This window comes from Cibotium barometz, chromosome 31, assembly GCF_041138505.1.
Source record: "Cibotium barometz isolate CiBa-2024 chromosome 31, ASM4113850v1, whole genome shotgun sequence".
NCBI classification, from domain to species: domain Eukaryota; kingdom Viridiplantae; phylum Streptophyta; class Polypodiopsida; order Cyatheales; family Cibotiaceae; genus Cibotium; species Cibotium barometz.
In genome coordinates, this window is record NC_141076.1 from 34,416,354 (window position 1) to 34,436,660 (window position 20,307).

Genomic DNA, 20,307 nt, shown 5'->3' on the forward strand with positions numbered 1-20,307 from the left:
GACTCCCAAGGCTACCAGACTCCCAGACTACATCAGAGGGAGATCACAGAGATACGGGCTCGACATCAGTACCATATCCAAGAGCGGCTAGCTTACTTACACTCACACTCAGAGATCATGCTCCGAGGTATTTTTGCCTCACCATCGCCTATGTATCACATATTACACCCCCATTATGGTACTGGTTGGAGCTAGACAGATCTGCATTGCATTCTTGTATACCCTGCGCATATAGGTTGAATACTGAGCCTCTAGCAGTAGTGCTCCATCCATCACACCCCCCCACTAGCTCAGTACTTTCATAGTTTATTTCATGTTCATTTTGTCCTTTTTTTTCTGGACATTCAGAAGACATTGATAGTTGTACATTGATTTGTCTCATAGGTCGAGTTCAGGCCTCTAGTAGACGTTAATACAGCTTTCTCTCTCTCTCTCTCTCTCTCTCTCTCTCTCTCTCTCTCTCTCTCTCTCACCACACACACACACACACACACACACACACACACACAAAATGAAGGCATGCCCTTATAGAAGACTCTTCTCTTGGCTTTTTGAAAGAACAGATCTCAACATGGTCCTATACTTGTTACTAACTTCAGTTTAGTATTAACTTGTGCAGCAAAAACTAAACCAAAACACCACCTGTGTAGCATAGCCACTGAACTCTTGTCCAAGAGTCAAAGGGACAGCATCTTGGAGATGTGTGCGACCAATTTTCACGATGTCCTTAAACTCTTCCACCTAAAACCATTTTGAAGCCAGACCCACAATTGTAAAAATAATAATAACAAATAAAAGTAAAAATCAAGCACAGCATCTGGTGGGGGCACCTTTCCAGCCAAAGCTGCATGCAAAGCCTCCAATTTGGGAATAAGCCTCCTGTTCATTTCTATTGCAGCTGCAATATGCATTACCTGCATCAAAGACAATAAAAATCACGTTGTCAGTAAATAAAACCATACAAGCACCATGTTTTCTTACTTGCATGAAAGGCCAACTTGCAAGGCTACATAAGAACGGTCGCTCACGTGACAAGCCTGCCTAGAAAACAAGGAACAACAAAAATGTAACCCTGCCTCCCTTTAGAAACCCTTTAAACAGTTAGGTTCAAAATGCTGATCTCACACTATAACAAGTACTCAGATCCCTGATCTATTTGTGAAATGAAAGTGCCAATATCAATATGAAGATCTACTCAAGTTGTTTTTTCCTTTTCTTTGAACCTATTTACTGCACTTACAAAGCCTACTATCACAATCCCAAGAGCCATCAAATGTCTGTAAAAGGTGTCCATGGGGGCGTGGGTGAAAGTGTGCCCAGAGCGGAAGCAAGATGAGCACTAGAGTGTGCTGATCTGAGAAGTGCAAGAGAGAAAGAGATATGACGCTAATAAGCTGAATATACTGCAATGAAAGCAATCCCAAGCAAGAGATAAAATAGTCTCATAAGTGAAGGATACAAAAGGTGAGAGTGTGTAAACACATGAACCACACCAACAAACAATGAATGGAAAAGGGGAGAGGCCAGCCCACCCATATATAGGTCATAAGGGACTAGCCGACTGGAGCAAGACAACCTGGCCGACTGGACATGAAGAGCTGGCCAACAGGAAAAGCATCACCCGGCCTCGGAAAAATACCAAAGAAAATGGGGAAAAATAAGGAGAAAATAAGGGTGGCCAACCCACAACCAAGGGCCATAAAAGGGATCAAATGTGGGCACAATACATAGGCAGAATATGGGGATGAATATGCTAACAGCCCTTCTCAGCACCAGATGTTGAACAAACTCCGAGAAGCCGAAGATTAGGAGCCAAGGAAGCTTGAGACACTGGCTTGGTGAACAAATCTATTGCATTCTCTGCTGAAGGACAATACTCCAAACGCAAATCTCCAGCAAGAACCCGTTCATGAACAGAATCTCAATGTGTTTCGTACGAGCATGAAACATAGGGTTCTTGGCGATGGCGATGCAACTCTGATTGTCACACCAAAGAAGAGTAGATCCTATTGGAGGAAAGCCAAGTTCTCCCAATAAGCTCCGCAACCAAATCGCCTCACAGGCAACATAACAAACTACACGATACTCCGCCTCTGTAGAGAAAAGTGCCACAGTAGGTTGCTTTTTACTCCTCCATGAAATGGCTCCCGACCCAAGTGAAAAAACACAACTAGCGGTCGAACGCTAGGTATCTGGATCTCCAAACCAATCTAAATCAGACCATCCAAGAAGAGTGCATCCTTAGCCATAGAACATGCCAAAGTCCAAAGTACCATGCAAGTACCAAAGAACCCTGAGAACACACTGCCAATGCTGCTGACGGCGTTTGGATGTGAAAGAACTCAATAAGTTGACTGCAAAACAAATGCCCAATCGGGAGTAGGTCAACCATACCAAATAACCGACGAGAACCCGATATTGTCCCTGATCAATCCTTGGAGAAGCATCAAGAAGAGAAAGCTTCTCACTAGTATCCATAGGAGAAGATACTGGTCTACACCCAGTCGTCTGAAACCTGTCAAGAATCTCCCAAGTGTACTTCTACTGAGAGCAACAAACAAGTGATCGCTGTGAAAGGATCACACCTCAAGGCTCACAAGCAAAACACCCTCCTTTCTCTGCAAAACACTGCAAAGAACACAAGCTTGGACAAAATAAACTCGACTCAGGATCTCTAAAAAGATCACTACTCTCGTCAAGAAAGAACTACTCTCGTCCAAAATCTGCAAACTCCAGTCACATAAGAAAGTCTCCACAGATACAAAACAGCTCTCGAGAAGAAAGTCTCCCGAAACTGTTCCTCAAGTGAAATAGCTATAGATGGGCCCCCTCTGAGTGTAGAAAACTCTTTTGGGAAGCAAATCGCAGCCAAAACACCGATGTCCAGCAAAAAAACAGCACTCCACCGCCAACAGAAGGCAAGGAACATGAAGAAACCGGGTAATTGTGTAGGCCAGGAACAAAACACAGGTATAGATGCTCCAAAATCAGCAAAACGTTGACTAAAATCAGAAAATTCAGTGTCCTCCTCAGGTACCAACTGTCACCAAAGCCACAATCCACACAAAACCCCCACTACAAGTGATATGTGTCCACTGCAGAAGAAAACACAGCCAACAGAGAGGGTACAAACCTGAAAATACAGGCCAACTAGCTTCCACACCTCAGATGAGGAAAAAATGTGGAGCAAAAAACACCTCAACACTGAAAACGATGAGGGTCCAATAGAAGGTAAATTGTCTTGCAGCTTCCATCCAGAAAATGCAGCAATCCAGAGGGCTGTGAATCTGAAAAAAACGCAGAGGTGAAGGGGCTGTAGATAGGGCAAAATCTGGGGCAGCAAAGAAAAACTCTGAACCTAGAGCTCTGATACCATGAAAGAGTACACAAAGCGAAAGCAAGATCAGCACTAGAGTGTGCTGATATGAGAAGTACAAGAGAGAAAGAGATATGACGCTAATATGCAGAATATACTGCAATGAAAGCAATCCCGAGCAAGAGACAGAATAGTCTCATATGATTTGTGTTCTGCCACCATGAATTTTCTGCAAGAGTGTGGTTCTAATGAAGAGGGATGGAAGGATTTGGTCAAAGCCATTGTGAATACTAAGGATATTCTCTCAATTATTACTGACCCTCATCATCCTAAAATATGCCAAGCTATTGTCAGCAATGTAGTGAGCGAGATTACCACCTCCATCGATTCTTCATTAATTCAACATGCTTGTGATGCGGCTAGAATCAGCATGAAAGGGTACCAAGCAATCCGGTCAGGTTGTAAAAGATGCATTTCTAAGACAAGGAATCACTGGCACTTTATTTCCTACAATCAAGGTGATTCACAATGTCAAGCGTATCAATAATGATGATGTGCAGCAAGCTATAGGACAGTTTTATCACGTTGAGGGCACACTAACATTAGACATAGGGTTCCCAGCCTTTTTGGTATTTTACCAATCGGCCAGCATATATGCTCCAGTCGGCCAGCATTAGCTTCCCCAGTCGGCCAGCATACCTCACCTATAAATAGGAGGTGCTGGCCTCTCATTTCTCATTCAGTCTTGTACATATTTGCTCCCTCACTTATGAGACTTCTAGTGTCTCTTGCTTGGGACTGTTTTGCTTCAGTATATTCAGCATAGTTTGCTCCATCTCTCTCTCTCTCTCTCTCTCTCTCTCTCTCTCTCTCTCTCTCTTGCACTCTCTATTCAGCACACTGTAGTGCTCCTTTGCTTCCGCTCTGTGCACTCTTTCATGGTATCATTGCTCCCGGTTTAGCAACCTCTCTGCTGCCCCAGATTCAGCCCTATTTTCAGCACCCTCTCCTTTGCGTTTTTCTCAGATTTGCAGCCCCTTTGTTGCTGTGTTTTCTGGACAGCACCTGCTGGTCACTTCTCCTACAGATTGGCTTCACCGATTGCAGCCATCGGGTATTATTTGATCAGTGTTTTTCTTTCCACGTGGAGTTTGGACATAGGCGGCCTGTTTTTTCAGGACAGCAGCCCTTCTTGTGCTGCGTTTTCCTCTCCAGTGGTCTTTCCCCTTTGCAGAGGGGGTCTGTGGTGTTTCGGGCTTTGGTGGCACTCTTGGTACCTGTGAAGGACACTTCTTCTTCTGAATTTGTGCATATTTCTTGAGATTGAGCCCAAGCTTTTGTGATGGCTGCACCGACTTCTCTTCATATGTTTTTTGAGTCTGCAAAGTTGGATGGTTCCAACTACACCCTATGGAAGGTGCAGGTGAAATCGGCCTTGCGTGGCGTGGATCTTTGGGATTGGCTTGTTACACCGGCCAATGCCACCCCTCCCACCCTTGCTTCCGGTGGCGCGACTCAGGCACAGATTGATATTTGGCAGTTGATTGATCGACGCGTTTTCTCCTTTCTGATGTTTAACCGTCACGATTCTGTTCTCTCTCATGTGCGTATAGCAGATGCTGCACATGAAGTTTGGAAGGCTTTTGCAGATCTCTATGAGATTAAGTCTCCAGGTTGGATTTTGGCATTGGAAAAGCAACTTATGAACTTATCAGTTTCTGCCTTTCCATCTTTATCTGCTTTCATCTCGAAGATGAAAGATCTCCGAGACAAGCTTGCTGTTTGTGGCAAAGACATCTCTACAGAGGACATGGCTATTCGGCTTCTCTCCAAGCTTCCCGAGAGGTTTGATGCATACTTTCAGTCTCTTGTTTCTTCTCCTCGTCCTGTTCCAATTACTTGAGAGGAAGTTCTCCTCTCCGTTATGCAGATTGAGTCCCGCTTTGAGGAGCGGACTAGCACCTCTGGCAGCCCTGATGGAGCTTTGGCAGCGTGAGACAAAGGGAAGAATCAACAAAAGAAAGGGAAAGGGGGTTCTGACAAGAACTCCAAGGATTCCGACAAGGATAAAAACAACAATCTTCAAAGAATAAGGACATTGAATGTCATTATTGTGGCAAGAAGGGTCACAAGTCACCCCAATGTCACAACAAGAAGCGTGATGAAGCAGCAAAGAACTCTTCCTCCACGGCGGTGTCTCAACCCAAGAAGGATGATGGCATCCTTCTCTTAGCAAGTACTCGACGTATACTTGCTCTTGTGACTTCTCAATCACGGTCTTGGATTGTGGATAGCGGTGCTACTACTCATATAACACCCCATCGAGATTGGTTCGAGGACTTCACTGCCAAATTAGGCAAGATCACTCTGGGTGATTCTTCTTATGTGCCAGTGCATGGACATGGCACTATCCCTATCTTCCGCTCTTCCGAGGACAAGAGGTACTTCTCTGACGTTCTGTATATTCCAGATTTAGCTTTTAACCTTTTGTCAATGAGTGCTCTTACAGCTCAGGGTGCAGACGTGATCTTTTCTCGTTATGAGATTACCATTCATGATAAGGCGACTGGTAGCATCTTGACTCAGGGAGCCCAAGATAGTGGTCTCTACAAGTTGACCGCTCTGCTTTCTTCTGGTGCTTCTTCTGCTCTTTGGCATGCTCAGTTTGGCCATTTGAGTTATCAGCTTCTGCAGCGAGCTTCGAAGGATGGGCTGGTTGAGAGATTACCGACCATCAAGGCTCCGTCTTCTGCTTGTTCCTCTTGTTTACAGGGGAAGCAACACCGAGCCGCCTTTCCGAAGGAGGCGACACAGAGATCTTCGACATCACTTGCTCTCATTCATGCAGACTTATGTGGTCCTATGAGTACCACGTCTTTAAGTAAGGCATTGTACATGCGTGATGGTGGATAATTTTTCCAAATATACTTGGGTTTCCTTTCTGAAGACTAAGGATGAGGCTTTTCAACAGTCCTGTGATTGGAGAGCTGAGGTGGAAAAAGAGACCGGTCACTCGGTCAAGGCTCTCAGGACCGACGGAGGGGGTGAGTTTACATCCCAGGAGTTTCGGCAATATTGCAAGACCCATGGCATTCGAAGACAACTTACTACATCATATACTCCATCACAAAATGAGTTGCTGAGAGGAAGAATAGGACCATTATGGAGATGGCCCGTGCTATGCTTGAGCATTCTTCATTACCTCGACGTTTCTAGGCTGAGGCGGCTTCCACTGCTGTCTACATTCAAAACAGGTCTCCTACTACTACTGCTCTTCCCGATAAAACTCCATATGAGGCTTTCCATGGTGAGAAGCCCTCCGTTGTTCATTTTCGGATATTTGGGTGTTCGGCGTATGTTCATGTGCCTAACGAGCATCGCTCCAAGTTGGACTCGAAGTCTCAGCACATGACTTTTCTCGGATACAGCACTGTGTCCAAGGCATATCGTCTTTATGATCCTCAAGCCGGCAAAGTTGTTGTGAGCCGTGATGTGGTGTTCGACGAGACTCCTACATCTTCAGAGGGGGGGTGAGCTTCTTCTTCCTCCACCTCCGTCTCCACCTCCTCCTCCTCCTCCTCCTCCTCCTCCCTCTGCTTCTGTTACACCTCCAGCTGTGGATTCTCAGTCAAATGATGATGACTCTGCTCCTCCTCCGGCAAGTTCAAGCAGATCTGTGCCTGGATGGTATTATCAGACAGTTCGTGATTCTGGGTTACGTGAGCTTCCTTTTGCTCCTCCGCCTGGTTCTCTCCGACATTCTTCCGAAGTTACAGGGAAACAAATTCATGAGGGCAACATGTTTGTTAATTATGCTCTTATGTCCTTTATCATTAATGGTCCTTCTGATCCCACTTCTGTGGACGAGGCTCTTTCACATGAGCCTTGGCGTCGTGCTATGCAGGCAAAGCTGGATGCTATTGAACGGAATGGCACTTGGATTTTGGTGCCTATGCCACTGCAGCGTAAGGTGATTGGTATGCATTGGATCTTCAAATCGAAGTTCCGAGCTGATGGCAACCTGGACAAGCACAAGGCGAGGTTGGTTACCAAGGGTTATGCTCAGCGCCCTGGAGTCGACTTCGATGAGACCTTCGCTCCGACGGCGTGGATGACTACCATTCGCACCGTTCTCGCTCTTGCAGGTCATCATAGATGGCCCGTTTTCCAGATGAACGTCAAGTCGGCTTTCCTGAATGGAGAGCTTACACATGAGGTTTATGTTGATCAGCCACCGAGATTTGTTGTTCCAGGCAAACAGGATCACATGTACCAACTGAAGAAGGCTTTATATGGTCTGAAGCAGGCTCCGCGGGCTTGGTACCAACGGATTGATGAGTTCTTTCAAAAGCTCGGCTTGCGCCGTTCTCATGCAGATTTGAACCTCTATATCCTCCTTGAGAGGGGGTTGATTGTTATCATTGTGGTCTATGTTGATGACCTCATCTTTACAGGTTCTTATTCTGTGAGGATCCGTTCTGTGATGGATGCTTTGGAGACACAGTTTGAGATGACGGATCTTGGCCTCTTGCATTATTTTCTCAGCTTTGAGATTTGGCAGACCTCGAAGGGCATTTTCCTCTCTCAGCAGAAGTACACACGGGAGATTCTCGACAGATTTCAGATGACTGGGTGCAGACCAATATCTTCTCCTATGGATATTGGTGAGAAGCCTTCTCTTCTTGATGCTTCTCCACGGATTGATCAGGGACAGTATCGACGGCTGTTTGGTGTGGTTGACCTATTCCCGATTGGACATATGTTTCGCAATCAGTTTATTGAGTTCTTTCTCATCCAAACCCCGTCAGCAGCATTGGCGGTGTGCTCTCAGAGTTCTTCAGTACTTGCGGAGCACTCCGGACTTTGGCATCTTTTATGGCCAAGGATGCACTCTTGTTGGATGGTCTGATTCAAAATGGGCTGGAGATCCAGATACTCGGTGTTCGACCACTGGTTGTGTTTTTACAATTTCATGGAGCAGTAAAAAGCAACCTACTGTTGCGCTTTCCTCTACCGAGGCGAAGAACCGTGCGGTTTGTTATGCTACATGTGAGGCGATATGGTTGCGGAGATTATTGGAGGAGCTCCGTTGTCCTCCTACTGGATCTACTCTTCTTTGGTGTGACAATCAGAGTTGCAACACCATCGCCAAGAACCCTGTGTTTCATGTTCGTACGAAACATATTGAGATTCAGTATCACTATGTTTGTGAACGGGTTCTTGCTCGAGATTTGCGTTTGGAGTATTGTCGTTCAGCGGAAAATGTTGCAAATTTGTTCAGCAAGCCGGTTTCTCAGGCTTCCTTGGCTCCTCATCTTCGGCTTCTCGGAGTTTGTTCAGCATCTGGTGCTGAGAGGGATTGTTAGCACATTCATCCCCAGATTCTGCTCATTTCTGGTGCCCATTTGGTCCCTTTTGTATGGCCCTTGATTGTGGGCTGGCCACTCCCTTTTTCTCTATTTTTTTGGGATTTTTCCCAGCCTTTTTGGCATTTTACCAGTCGGCCAGCATACATGCTCCAATCGGCCAGCATTAGCATCCCAAATCAGCCAGCATACCTCACATATAAATAGGAGGTGCTGGCCTCTCATTTCTCATTCAGTCTTGTATATATTTGCTCCCTCACTTATGAGACTTCTAGTGTCTCTTGCTTGGGACTGTTTTGCTTCAGTATATTCAGCATAGTTTGCTCCATATCTCTCTCTCTCTTGCACTCTTTATTCAGCACACTCTAGTGCTCCTTTGCTTTCGCTCTGTGTACTCTTTCACCTCGAACAAACAATGAATGGAAAAGGGCAGAGGCCAGTCCACCTATATAGGTCATAAGGGACTGGCCGACTAGAGCAAGACAACCTGGCCAACTGGACTTTGTCACACCGGAATGCTCCATGGGTATGGGGGTGAAGGAAGAGCTCTATTTGCCTAGATGGAGGTAAGGAGTAGCCTTCACTATGGTTCTCTCTCACAAAAGGTGGATGGAGAAGAAACTAACGAGAGGGAGAAGCCTACAATCAAACCTATTCAAGCAAGCAACCATCTAGCATGCAAGAATCCAACACGATACAAGCAAGCAAGCGAGTAGAGAAGACGGAGAGCTCACAAGTGTTCTATTGCAAGGGCGTGAATGTAAATTGCTTAATTTAAAAAATTGACTTATATGCATATGCCTAGCTTTCACACTAGGCCGGGTAAAACTTAAAAATAGTCCATTGGTAGTAGTTCTAGTCTTGAGCAAAATTGTGTCACGTGCACACTCGGGAATAGTAGTTCTAGTCTTGAGCAAAATTGTGTCACGTGCACACTCTCCCGAGTGTGACGTGGACATGCTTTTACCAATTGGCCAGCTCAAAGGTCAAGTACATGGCCGGATTTATGTGTTTATGTCACCAGCCTGGACATTTCCCAGTCTGAAAGGGGTCTGGTGGACTCCAGGATGTTTAAATATTTGAAAAGTACAAGCTTTGGGAATGGGGGATTATCCTAGAATACAAAGGACCACACTCCTAAAATTTAGGAGAGTTGCTATTTTTGGCCCGCTCCGATGGAAATTCTGTTCGCGTCATTACATGTGGAATTGAGCAGATACCAAGAGTTGGCAAAGTGCCTATGACAGAATGTCTACTAGTTGGGATATTTTTAGAGCTAAAGATTATGGGAGAATCCATCTCTTAGATTGGGACATGTGGCAAGAAAGTGGATCAAAGTGAGACAAGTGGCCTGACACTTGTTAGAAAATGGATCAAAATGAGACAAGTGGCCTCACACTTGTCACTTCAGCTATTGTGTGGCTCTCCACTTGTCATTGTAGCCTTCTCTTGCCATTTTAGCTCATGGGAGGCCCAAATCTATAAATTGGAGCCCTCTCTCTTCATTAGGAGAGGCTCTCTTGCTGCACACTAGCCTCTACCACCGTTGAAGGCTTCCCTAATGATGGCTACTCTCTTTCTCTCTCTCTTGAAGGCTGCCCATGAAGAATACCCGCTGTTGGGGACTGTTTTGGAGGCTTCCATCGCGAAGAAATACTGAAGGCAAGGGTATTCAATCATTTATTATGATTTCTAGCCATTGTATGTGTTGTACCAGCATTTGTACTTGCTGTACCTGCTGTACCAGCCACCGTACTTGCTGTACCAGCTGTACCAACCACCGTACCGGCTGTACCAGCCACTATACTTGCTGTTCCAGCCACTGTACCTACTGTACCAGCATTTGTACTTACTGTACCTGCTGTACCAACCACTGTACCGGCTGTACCAGCCATTGTACCTACTGTACCGGCTGAATGGGAGTTGTACTTGTTGTACCCTTTCTATTGCATGAAGACCCGTGGTTTTTGGGGAAGAATCAGTACCCACACGGAAGTATATGGATTATATTGTTGGCTCGGCATTTCTACAGCCTATGTTCCTGCTTGGTTGCCTCGTGTTGGGCTGTGTTATGGCATTTGTATTTGGATAATCCGGCATCTCCCGTGGGGAGAGTAAGGCCCTCAAAGCTTGTACATGATATTATTCTCCTTGGGTAATAAAATACTCCAAGGGGGGGGTCGGCCCATTCCGGCCTCTATGTGGTGTCACATGTGCAAGATCCATTTTCAGCATTTGTGGATGTTTTGTCCTGCTTTATGTTTTATGCAAAGTGATGATGGATATGTGTTAAGGCTGTGGCCATGTTTAAATGTTTTAATATGCATTGATGGTATCCCCTAGTCCCCCCGGCACTCACCGCCGCGAGTTACAGTTTATAAGGGCTATTGTGCTAGATGTTTGTAATATTGTCCAGGCACCCAATAAGCAACCCAGTGTGGACAGAGTTATTGGGTTATTGTGTGAACACATTTACTTGGACATTATTATTAGGGTTGGTAGAGTTGGTAGCCAGCTCACCAACATTAGACACTATAAATAGGAGTCTAGGATTTAGCCATATTGATTCATTGATCAACGAGTCATCATTAAGTCATTGAGCTCGAGAACAGTGCTACCATTGAGTATCTCTATTAAGCATTGTATATATGTCATGTTAGTAATACATGGTAGATTCTACTGTGTTTTGAGCATGAAGAAGAAGCAGCTTGTACATGGATTAAGGTCTCTAATTAGGCATAAGGACGTGGAGATCCATCACGAATGAACCTCATCATCATCTGTGTTTTCGTTCAAATATGAGTTGTTTTAAGGCTACGTTTTGCAGATTCTGGCTGGGAGGAAAACTCCAGCAACAAAGGTAAGCATCATATACATCACTATCCAAAGATGTCTCTCATCGGTCGATGGCGGATATCCTCAATGTCCTCCATGGTGAGTACTCTGACTGGACGTCTCCCATGCCGTGCTAGTATGGTCCTGATCCTTTGTTGTAATCTCCGCCGGTGTCAAGATGGGCCTCTCATCTTGGGGCGCCTGGACCGCCCCAGCTCTATAGACCGATCACTCAGTGTACCTCTGGTGCGGCTCTACTCTGGGGCTAGCTGCAATGCCTGCTGGCCTGACTGCTCAATCTTTGGTTGAAAGAAGTCTGTAATCTGCCTCTGTAGGTGTCTCTCCCTCTCTGATCCCCTCCCTCTCAAGAGACCCTCTCTATGTCTACGCAGCTCCAGCAAGTATAATCCGAGGCATCTCTGATCCTGGTATCTCATGACTCTAGAAAGTGGTCCGAAACCCTCTATGAATAGGCAGTGAAAACGGCCTTGTATCTCATAATATACTGAACAGTGACATATGTAATGTAACTCTGTCTCTGGCTCCATCTGGCACAGTTGACAAATCCTGGCCTCAGCTGGTACTCCTCTGAATCTGCCAGTCTCAATCTCTAGCTGGTGTGAGGATGTGCGCATCTAACCAATAGCACACCGTACCCCATGAGAAAGATGAGTATCCATGTAGCTAGGTCTAATCACAAACCCATCCTCCGTGAGCTGGAGAAGATGATCTCTATAGAAAGCCATCTTTGTACCAAGCTCGTGTGTCGGTTGTATCCATGTCCTCCTAGTGTCCAGCTGAGTCAAGTCCTGCCTGATAAGTCTGGTAATCTCTGCTTGTGTGAGAGAGAGGGAGGGTGCATCCAGGGAGTACTGAAATGGAGGTAGCCTGTCCATACTAAAGCCATGCAGTTGGAACCAAGCTGTCATCTGTGCATACCAACATGATCCGTCTCCCTATGATGCCAATTGTCGTGAAGACTCCAGGGCTAAGCGAGCATATCTATCTCTAGGGAGAGCCCAAGTGCTATGTATAAAGGAGACTGATCGAGTGAGTGTCTCTACTACCAATGGGGGGACAGCCATCTCTGCACGGATAATATTATGTGGTAGGGAGGCCTTGGCCCTAATCATCCGGGAAATCATAGAAACCAAGGGCCTCTCCATACATCTCCATCCATCACTGCTACCAGCTTGACTGTGGTGATCCACTGAGGGTCCCCGTATCTCCACTCCATACAGCATGGCTGAAGTGACCAAAGTGTCAAAGAGCCACAGCTTTGTTCGAGGTTCCTGCAACTCAGCCTGCGAACACAGCCTCTCTAGTCTCCCCAATGCTGCATAAGCTCTGGTCAATCTGGTCTCCGCTGCTCTCCTCAAGGAAAATAGTGGGCCACTAAAAACCACACCAAGGTAAGTATATGCATCTGTATACTCCACTGTCTCCTGACCATATGTAAAGGTGGGTACTGACCTCCTAACCCACTGTGCTGTGGTGTTAAACACCATCACCTTGGTTTTACCAAGGTTAACAGACAATCCACTGTCCTGTGCAAACGTGTGCAATGCATCCAAATGACGCTGCATCCCCTCTGGAGAATCTGAGATCAGCACAATATCATCAGCATACAATAACAGCGGAATCCATGTCCCTGCTAGCTGTGCTCCTCTGTCACCCTCCCGCTCTACATAGTCCGAAACCTCATCCACAAGTACACTCGATTGGGTCCCAAATACCCTCTGAAGGGTCCCCATCAAGGACTGGTGTGTTTCCTTTATTGAATGATGAGAAAGACTAACTGCTTGGAGATCTTCCTTAAGGCAAAGCTCTAGCCTGAAGATGACCTAGTTCTCATGTGACATGCAAGGGATTGATCGTAGTAAAACAACCTTAGGCTTAACTACACTGCACTTAATTATGCTTAAGAGATAGACAATGGTGTCAATGCAATGCAATACGACTATATTAAATGAATGGTTACAATGAAGATCTATGAATAGATCTATGCCTGTCCGAGATGAGTATCTATCTCGAGAAGAGAGAGAGAGATGCTGAATGCTGACTGAATGTTCCCTTCTCCAATGTTGAGGTCCACCCTTGGAATGCTGGCTTTCCCCTGTGTAGGAGGCAGGAGATGACTGTTATGATGTCTACTGACTGTGTGCTGAATATGCTAATGATCTCTCTTGTTCCAGGCTAGAAACGCTGAGCAGTGAGGAGCAGGGAGATGATGAGATAGATGAACTGAATGATGAGACTTTGCTTATATATGATATGTTGTTGATGGTCAGTTGTACCTACTATTGTCGGCCAACCATCTGGATCTTCACGACTTCATTAAATGCTTTAAGTGCTGCTGTCGGCTGCTAACCACGCCCTGTCAGCTAGTTCCACAGTCCACGACCTGATGTTTACATGCCCTACATGCTCATGATGCGTTATGTGTTGCGGTTGGTGCTGTAACAATCCCATACGCATGTCGCACATGCCGTGACATGCGCTGTAAATGCCCTGGATAATACTTGAATGCCTTTACTTAATGATCTACTTAATGCTTATGAGTGCTAATAATGCCATGTCCCTTGTACACCTACTGGGTGTGCACGTGGAATTCCCCCTGCTAAACTATTGTTGGGTGGTACACCTGATAACCTTTTGACTCCTCCGCTAATCCTCCTCCACTTACCTAGTGCCCCACTTTGACTTCTTCTGCCGAGATTGAGGTCGATTGTAGGAGTTGAATCCTTTGAGCCAAAGACTTCTTCACTGTGGGAAGTACATGGCAAAATGCAGCTAAATCTGCTTGGAAATACCTAAGTCACCATTGACTTGGTTGTGGAAACTTAAATCTGAATCCACTTACTTGTAGCTCGCTAATGGAAGACAAATACCCGAGGCGTCTGTGTGTAGCTACTAGACATGGACACCAGGGCGCAGTAGCTTGTCGAGGAAGAGGAGCAGCTGCCTGTGTAGAAGGTGTAGCCACCTGAAGAGGGGAGGCGCAGCCACCTGTAGCCGCCTATGGAAGGGAGGCGCAACCGCCTGCAAGGGAGCACAGCCGCCTGCTGCGCAAGGTGCAGCCGCGTGCTATGGAGGAGGAGTGCAGCCTGCTGTGGAAAGTGCGCAACCGCCTGCTCAAGAGAAGCGCAACCTGCTGGTAGAGCACAGCCGCCTGAGGGTGTAGAAGCCGCCTTTTGTGGAGAAGGGGCAGCCGCCTGCAAGGGAGGAGGAGGAGGAGGCGCAGCCGCCAGCTGAAGAGGAGAAGGTGCAGAAGCCGCCTGGCTGCAACCGCCTGCAGAGGAGAGGGCAGCCCCGCGCAGCCTGTAGAGGAGGGTGCAGCCCCACGCAGCCTGTAGAGGAGGGTGCAGCCGCCTATGGAAGGAAAGCGCAGCACCCTGCATAGTGGAGAGGAAACCTAACTGCAGCCGCCTGTGGGGTGGCGCATCCACCTGCAAGGTAGAGGGAGCAGCCGCCTATGGAAAGGAGTACAGCCGCCTGCTGGAGTGGAGGAGCGCAGCCTGCTGGGAGAGCGCACAACCGCCTATAGAGCTTGAAGGATGGTCGCCTGCAAAATCCCCTCAAGGATGATAGGATGGTCGCCTCTTTGTAGGTGTTGGAGAGGAAGCACACGACCACAACTGGCCAGCTCCCCAAGCTTGCATGGGGGCGGCCAGTTTCAAGGTGGGGTGTGGGTAGGTGGCCATGCACCCACCCCCACACATAAAGGGTTAAGAGTGGGGTTTCCCTCCCCACCTTGGCCCACACGTGGGTGCCCACTTTTAAATGAATGTGAACTTATAACCTTATAAAATTAAAGGTTAGAAAGAAAGCTATTAAACAAACAAGTGCAATACACTTACCACCTGTTCACACGCAACAAAACTCGTCAGAAGAGAGAGAAAACTTCACGACTAACTAGCAGGCGTCCCCGCTCAGTAAGTGGCACGTCAAACAGGCAAACACAAGAATACAAGGCATGCGAAAACATGCAAAACATGAATGCATGTGCAAATAGTATCATGGACATATCTCCCATTCATGGAACAAGTACAAAACATCTGTTGGGCACAAAAATGGCACGACAAAAAACATAAATCCCGGTATTCCTATGGAGTGACAGTCCCATAGGTAAGACACAGATCCAAGCACGAGCCTCTTTATGGAGTGATAGTCCCATAGGCAAGACACGGCACAAATACTGGCTCTTCCATGGCGTGACAATCCCATGGATAGAACACAGTCCAGGTCATACACGGGTGGCACCAGTCTGGCTCCCGTCCATGTTAAGCAAAAATACTGGCCCCTTCACATTGGACACCGGCCTGGCCTCAAGTGAACGAGACACAAATCTGGAGATGGACCAAATGGTCAGCCAATTGGTGACACTCTTCCAAAACCAAGACCGTAATCGAGTAGGAAAACAAGCATAAAAGGAAGTTCTCCGCACCGATGACTAGCACGGCAGAAGGAAAGTCTGCGGACCAACCTTCCAAGAATTCTAATTCGACTCCAAAGAAGAAAAACCGTCTCGTCAAGGCTTTGAAGCTCAAGGAGGAGGGACGTTACTTCATCTGCGAAGAAAAAGGACACATGCGTAACGAGTGCCCAAAGAAGAAGGGTGCTAAGACCAACACAAGACCCATGAAGAAGGCAGCCAACTAGTTGTCTTTGACAGGTACTTCAGTCCATGTTATTTCTCGCCCTAGTTCATGTTATGATTGTCTGTTCAACTCTAAGGTTTTCGACTTGCACGATCTTCTCCGAGTTTATGGAGAAGTGAACGGCCATAGAATATACATTCTTCTGGATCTCGAACGCTCACATAACTTTATAAATTACAAACTTGTGCAGAAGTTGGGTGACGCCTAGCGATCATACCTATGAGGTACGTCTACTTGCGGGTCGGCAAGTGTGGGATCGAAAGGTGGAGAAGCTACCAATCCGAATTCAGGACTACAACGATGTTCTGGAGTGCTATGTTATGCACCTGGAGCGTGTACACTTGCTATTAGGGATTGGGTGGTTTAAGACCCTTAAGGTCTAGATAGATTGGTTTAGTCATTCTCTTTCTTTTAAACATAAGAACACCCGGTTTTGCATTTATGGTGATTGTATACATCCCTCTCACGGACCTCTTGTAAATAAAGTTGATTTTGGAAATATAATGGATTCTTCTTTGTATACTGCTTTCACTTGTGTTGATTTCATTCTCTTCATTTCTCGTACCTGTGATAGAAGTTAATGAATTAAGTGTGTTTGAAGGCAAAGAATTAAAGAAGTTACTTGAGTCGTTTTAAGATGTATTTCCTAAGGAGCTGCCATCGGGTTTACCACCCAAAAGGGTAGTTGATCATCGTATTGATCTAAACCCTGGTGCTCAACTTGTTAGCAGTCTGCCATACAGGATGAGCTAGCTGAGGAAGATGAGTTAACTAAACAACTCGCAGACTATTTGAGATGGACCAGATCCGTCCCAGTAAATCACCTTGGGGTGTGCTATTTTGCTTACGAGAAAGAAGAACCAAACTTAGCGAATGCGTGTAGATTACAAGAGACTGAACAAAGTGACAATCAAGAACCACTATCCTCTCCCTAGATTAGATAACCTAATCGACCGTTTAGTAGGAGTGAAGTATTTCACGAAGATAGATTTACGTACAAGCTACCACTAGATACGTATTCATGAAAGGACACAGAAAGAACCGCCTTTCGGACTAGGTATGCCATTACGAGTGTCTCGTATTTGGGTTAACCAATGCTCCAGCCACTTTCCAGCAAATGATGAACGATCTTTTTCGTGAACATTTGGGACAGTTTGTGATGGTGTTCCTGGATGATATTTTAGTATGCAGTCGTACTCTCGAGGGTCATGTTAGACACTAATCCTGCGGATCGGGAGGAGACTCTAGATGCTGTCACCATTTGGTCCATCTCCATTTTTGGAGCCACTTCTATGGGACTATCACTCCATAGAGCGGCCATGTTCACATGGGGCCAGGCCAGTGTCCCATGTGAAAGGGCCAGTTTTATGGTGTCACATGGACAGGAGCCAGATCAGTGCCACCCGTGTGCGACCAGTAATGCGTCACATGGACAGGAACCAGTTTCGTGTCACCCGTGTGTGATTTGCTTCGTGCTGTATGGACGGGAGCCTGTTGGTGCCACCCGTGTATGGCCAGGATGGTGTCTTACCTATGGGACTATCACTCCATAGGAAGACCAAGACATATTTATTTATATTTGTCGCGCCAGTTTTGTGCCCCACATGAACCTCTTGTACAAGTTTCATGAAAGGGAGATTTCGTCCACTGTTTGTGCACATGTATTTATGCCTGCATGCATAAATTTGTTTTTGCATGACTTGTTTGCGTGTGTCTGCCTGTTATGCCGTGCCAGTACACTGGACGGGGATGCCCCCACTGTACCGTGGAATGTTGTTTGCTGACTTGGTGGTGTGGCGTGTGAACAGGTGGTAAGTATTGTCATTTTGCCCCTTTTCAAATGTAAAATCCATAAGCTATAGTTAACTTTAATGTTTATAAGCTAATGTGTTCACACATTTAAAAGAAGGGCTAGACATTTCCTTTTGATGGTGTCCATAGTATTAAATTGGATCTAAGGTTTTATAACCTTTGATAAGGCTTTTGCATGGAACGTTATTAAAAATTCCCCACATGGTGGGTTGGTGGCTTCTTTCTCTCCATCGCCTGCAGCCTACTCATCGCCTGTATCCGCTTGAGGCTGCCCACACCTGAATTTTGGCTGCAGTACCTGTACGTGCAGTACCTGCCCTTGTGTACCTGCTATCCACGCCTGTATCAATCCTTGTGTACCTGCTGTACCCGCCTGTTATGTCAGTAGACTTAAGGAAGTACTGGGTGAAACAGATCAGTTAGTTACTCCTCAAGAAATTATAGATGTCGAGGACATGACATTTGTTCCGCACGAACCTGAAAAGATTCTTGGATTTTGTGAAAGAAGATTGCATAATACGCTCATCACGGAATACAAGATCAAGTGGAAGGATCGTGTTGAGGAGGACGCTACATGGGAGACATTGACTGCTCTTCAGAGAGATTACCCTGGCTTTTTAGTGAGCTCTTAGAGGAAGGGGAGTATGTCATGTGCACAGTGTGTACCTACCGTGTGCTACACGCACACAAGACTAGCTTCGAGGCTTGGGAAAGCTTGGAGCTAGGCAAGCTGATTGACGAGCTGAGTTAGGGATATACTAACGGGCGAGCACCCAAGTATGGACGGGCGGGCGTCCAAGTGTGGACCCCTGATGACCGGCCAAGAGCCTATAAAAGGGTGGCCAAGGTTAGTTATTGAGATATAGAGAGTCTCGCGAGTTTGTGAGAGATCTATGGTCTTGGAGCCTGGAGTGCAGACATGCACCTGCTTTACGCAGCCGAGGCCGACAACAATCTCGAGGCCCGCGAGGGCAGCTTCGTGGCGGTATGGGACGTCGCAAGGAGGAGATTGGTCGGTACGTCAACCTAGTTAGCTCAACTCGTGGCTCGGTGGGGACAGCCAAGACTGTGGGCTTGCCCACGGCTGTCATGGTTGGGAGGTGAGTCAGGCCTTGTTGTTTGTTGTTCGTTTGTTTGCAAGATTCAAGTCTCGTACCAGGAACGATCACGAGGAGATCCGATGGGGATTTGATAGTTGGCACTCTCTTATCTTATCCGCAAGGGTGACCTTAAAGAGAGAGAGGATGGACAGCTTATGTTCAAGAATCCACCCCGTTTGCAGCATGGAGACCCAGCCTCTCAAAGGTTGAGATCATATTTGCATAAAGAAGAAGTATCGGTCACCTCTTGCCATGCATCCACTCCTCATGGCACAGGAGGAAACAGATTTATGCATGCTCAAGGCCATTTGGATTCTAGGTATGTACATCATGGGGACAGTGGTCGGCATGCAAGCCAAAAGACCTTGCCTATTGAGTTGTCTCGTGGCGAGACAAGGCATTTCTCAACGAGGTCACATGCAGTGGGGCCACAAGAATCAAAGACCCGTGTCACTTTGGCTAGTGGAACACCCATCATTGCCCATGAAGCTCATGCAAAGAGAGCTGCCCCGTTGGATAAGGGGAAGAGAAAAAGAGAACATGTACCACATCCCAAGAAGCTCAAGGAGTTCAAGGCAAGGGACAAGTCCGTGAAATTTGATGCCTTTCATAGAGAGTATGTTGCCTCTAAAGTGCTAGCTTTTGTGGCACAGTTTGATATTACTTTTAGTGATGAGGACTTCACTGAGAAGTCCAAAATTCGTCATGCAAGCATGTTCTTGAAGGGGATAGCTGCCCATTGGTGGATCACTGAAAAGAACACCAAAGACCCCATTTGCACTTGGAAAGAGTTTAAGGACAGATTTTATGCCCAATTCTTGCCTCCTAATGCAGAGCAAACTCTCACCCAAAAGTGGGATAGACTTGAGCAAAAAGATAATGAAAGTGTGCAACACTATGTCAATAAGTTTTGGAAAGTGTTGCTTGAGGTAACTCCCTTTATGCAAATCTCTGAGAATGAAAGAAAGAGGAAATTTCGCTCCGAATTGCAACCAGCTTATCGTTCGGGCATTGAATTGCACCCGAAACACACTCTGCACAGCTTATAGCCTTTGCTCTTGCTACGGAGCAATTGGTGCTCAAAATTAAGCAAGATCAAGAGGGTTCTAGGGGCAAAGAGAAGGTTGTCCCAAACCTGCAAAAAGGTGGACAGCCACCTAAAAAGAGCTTTCGACAAGTCCAGAAGGGAGGTAAAGCTGAAAATACCTCATCCAAGG

The 20,307-nt window shown here is 46.4% G+C and overlaps 1 protein-coding gene across 1 annotated transcript in view; it reads right to left on the minus strand.

Annotated features, from left to right (window-relative positions):
• Positions 1 to 523: 523 nt before the first annotated feature.
• The window catches only part of LOC147620777 (fumarate hydratase 1, mitochondrial-like), a 30,233-nt gene continuing 10,449 nt past the window's right edge, over positions 524 to 20,307 (minus strand). Inside the window, exons 5-6 of the mRNA XM_086825044.1 lie at positions 831 to 914; positions 524 to 741 (exon numbers count right to left, since the gene is read on the minus strand). Of these exons, the coding sequence (XP_086681170.1) occupies positions 607 to 741; positions 831 to 914 (219 nt within the window). The 3' untranslated portion in view covers positions 524 to 606. The remainder of the gene's footprint in view (positions 742 to 830; positions 915 to 20,307) is intronic.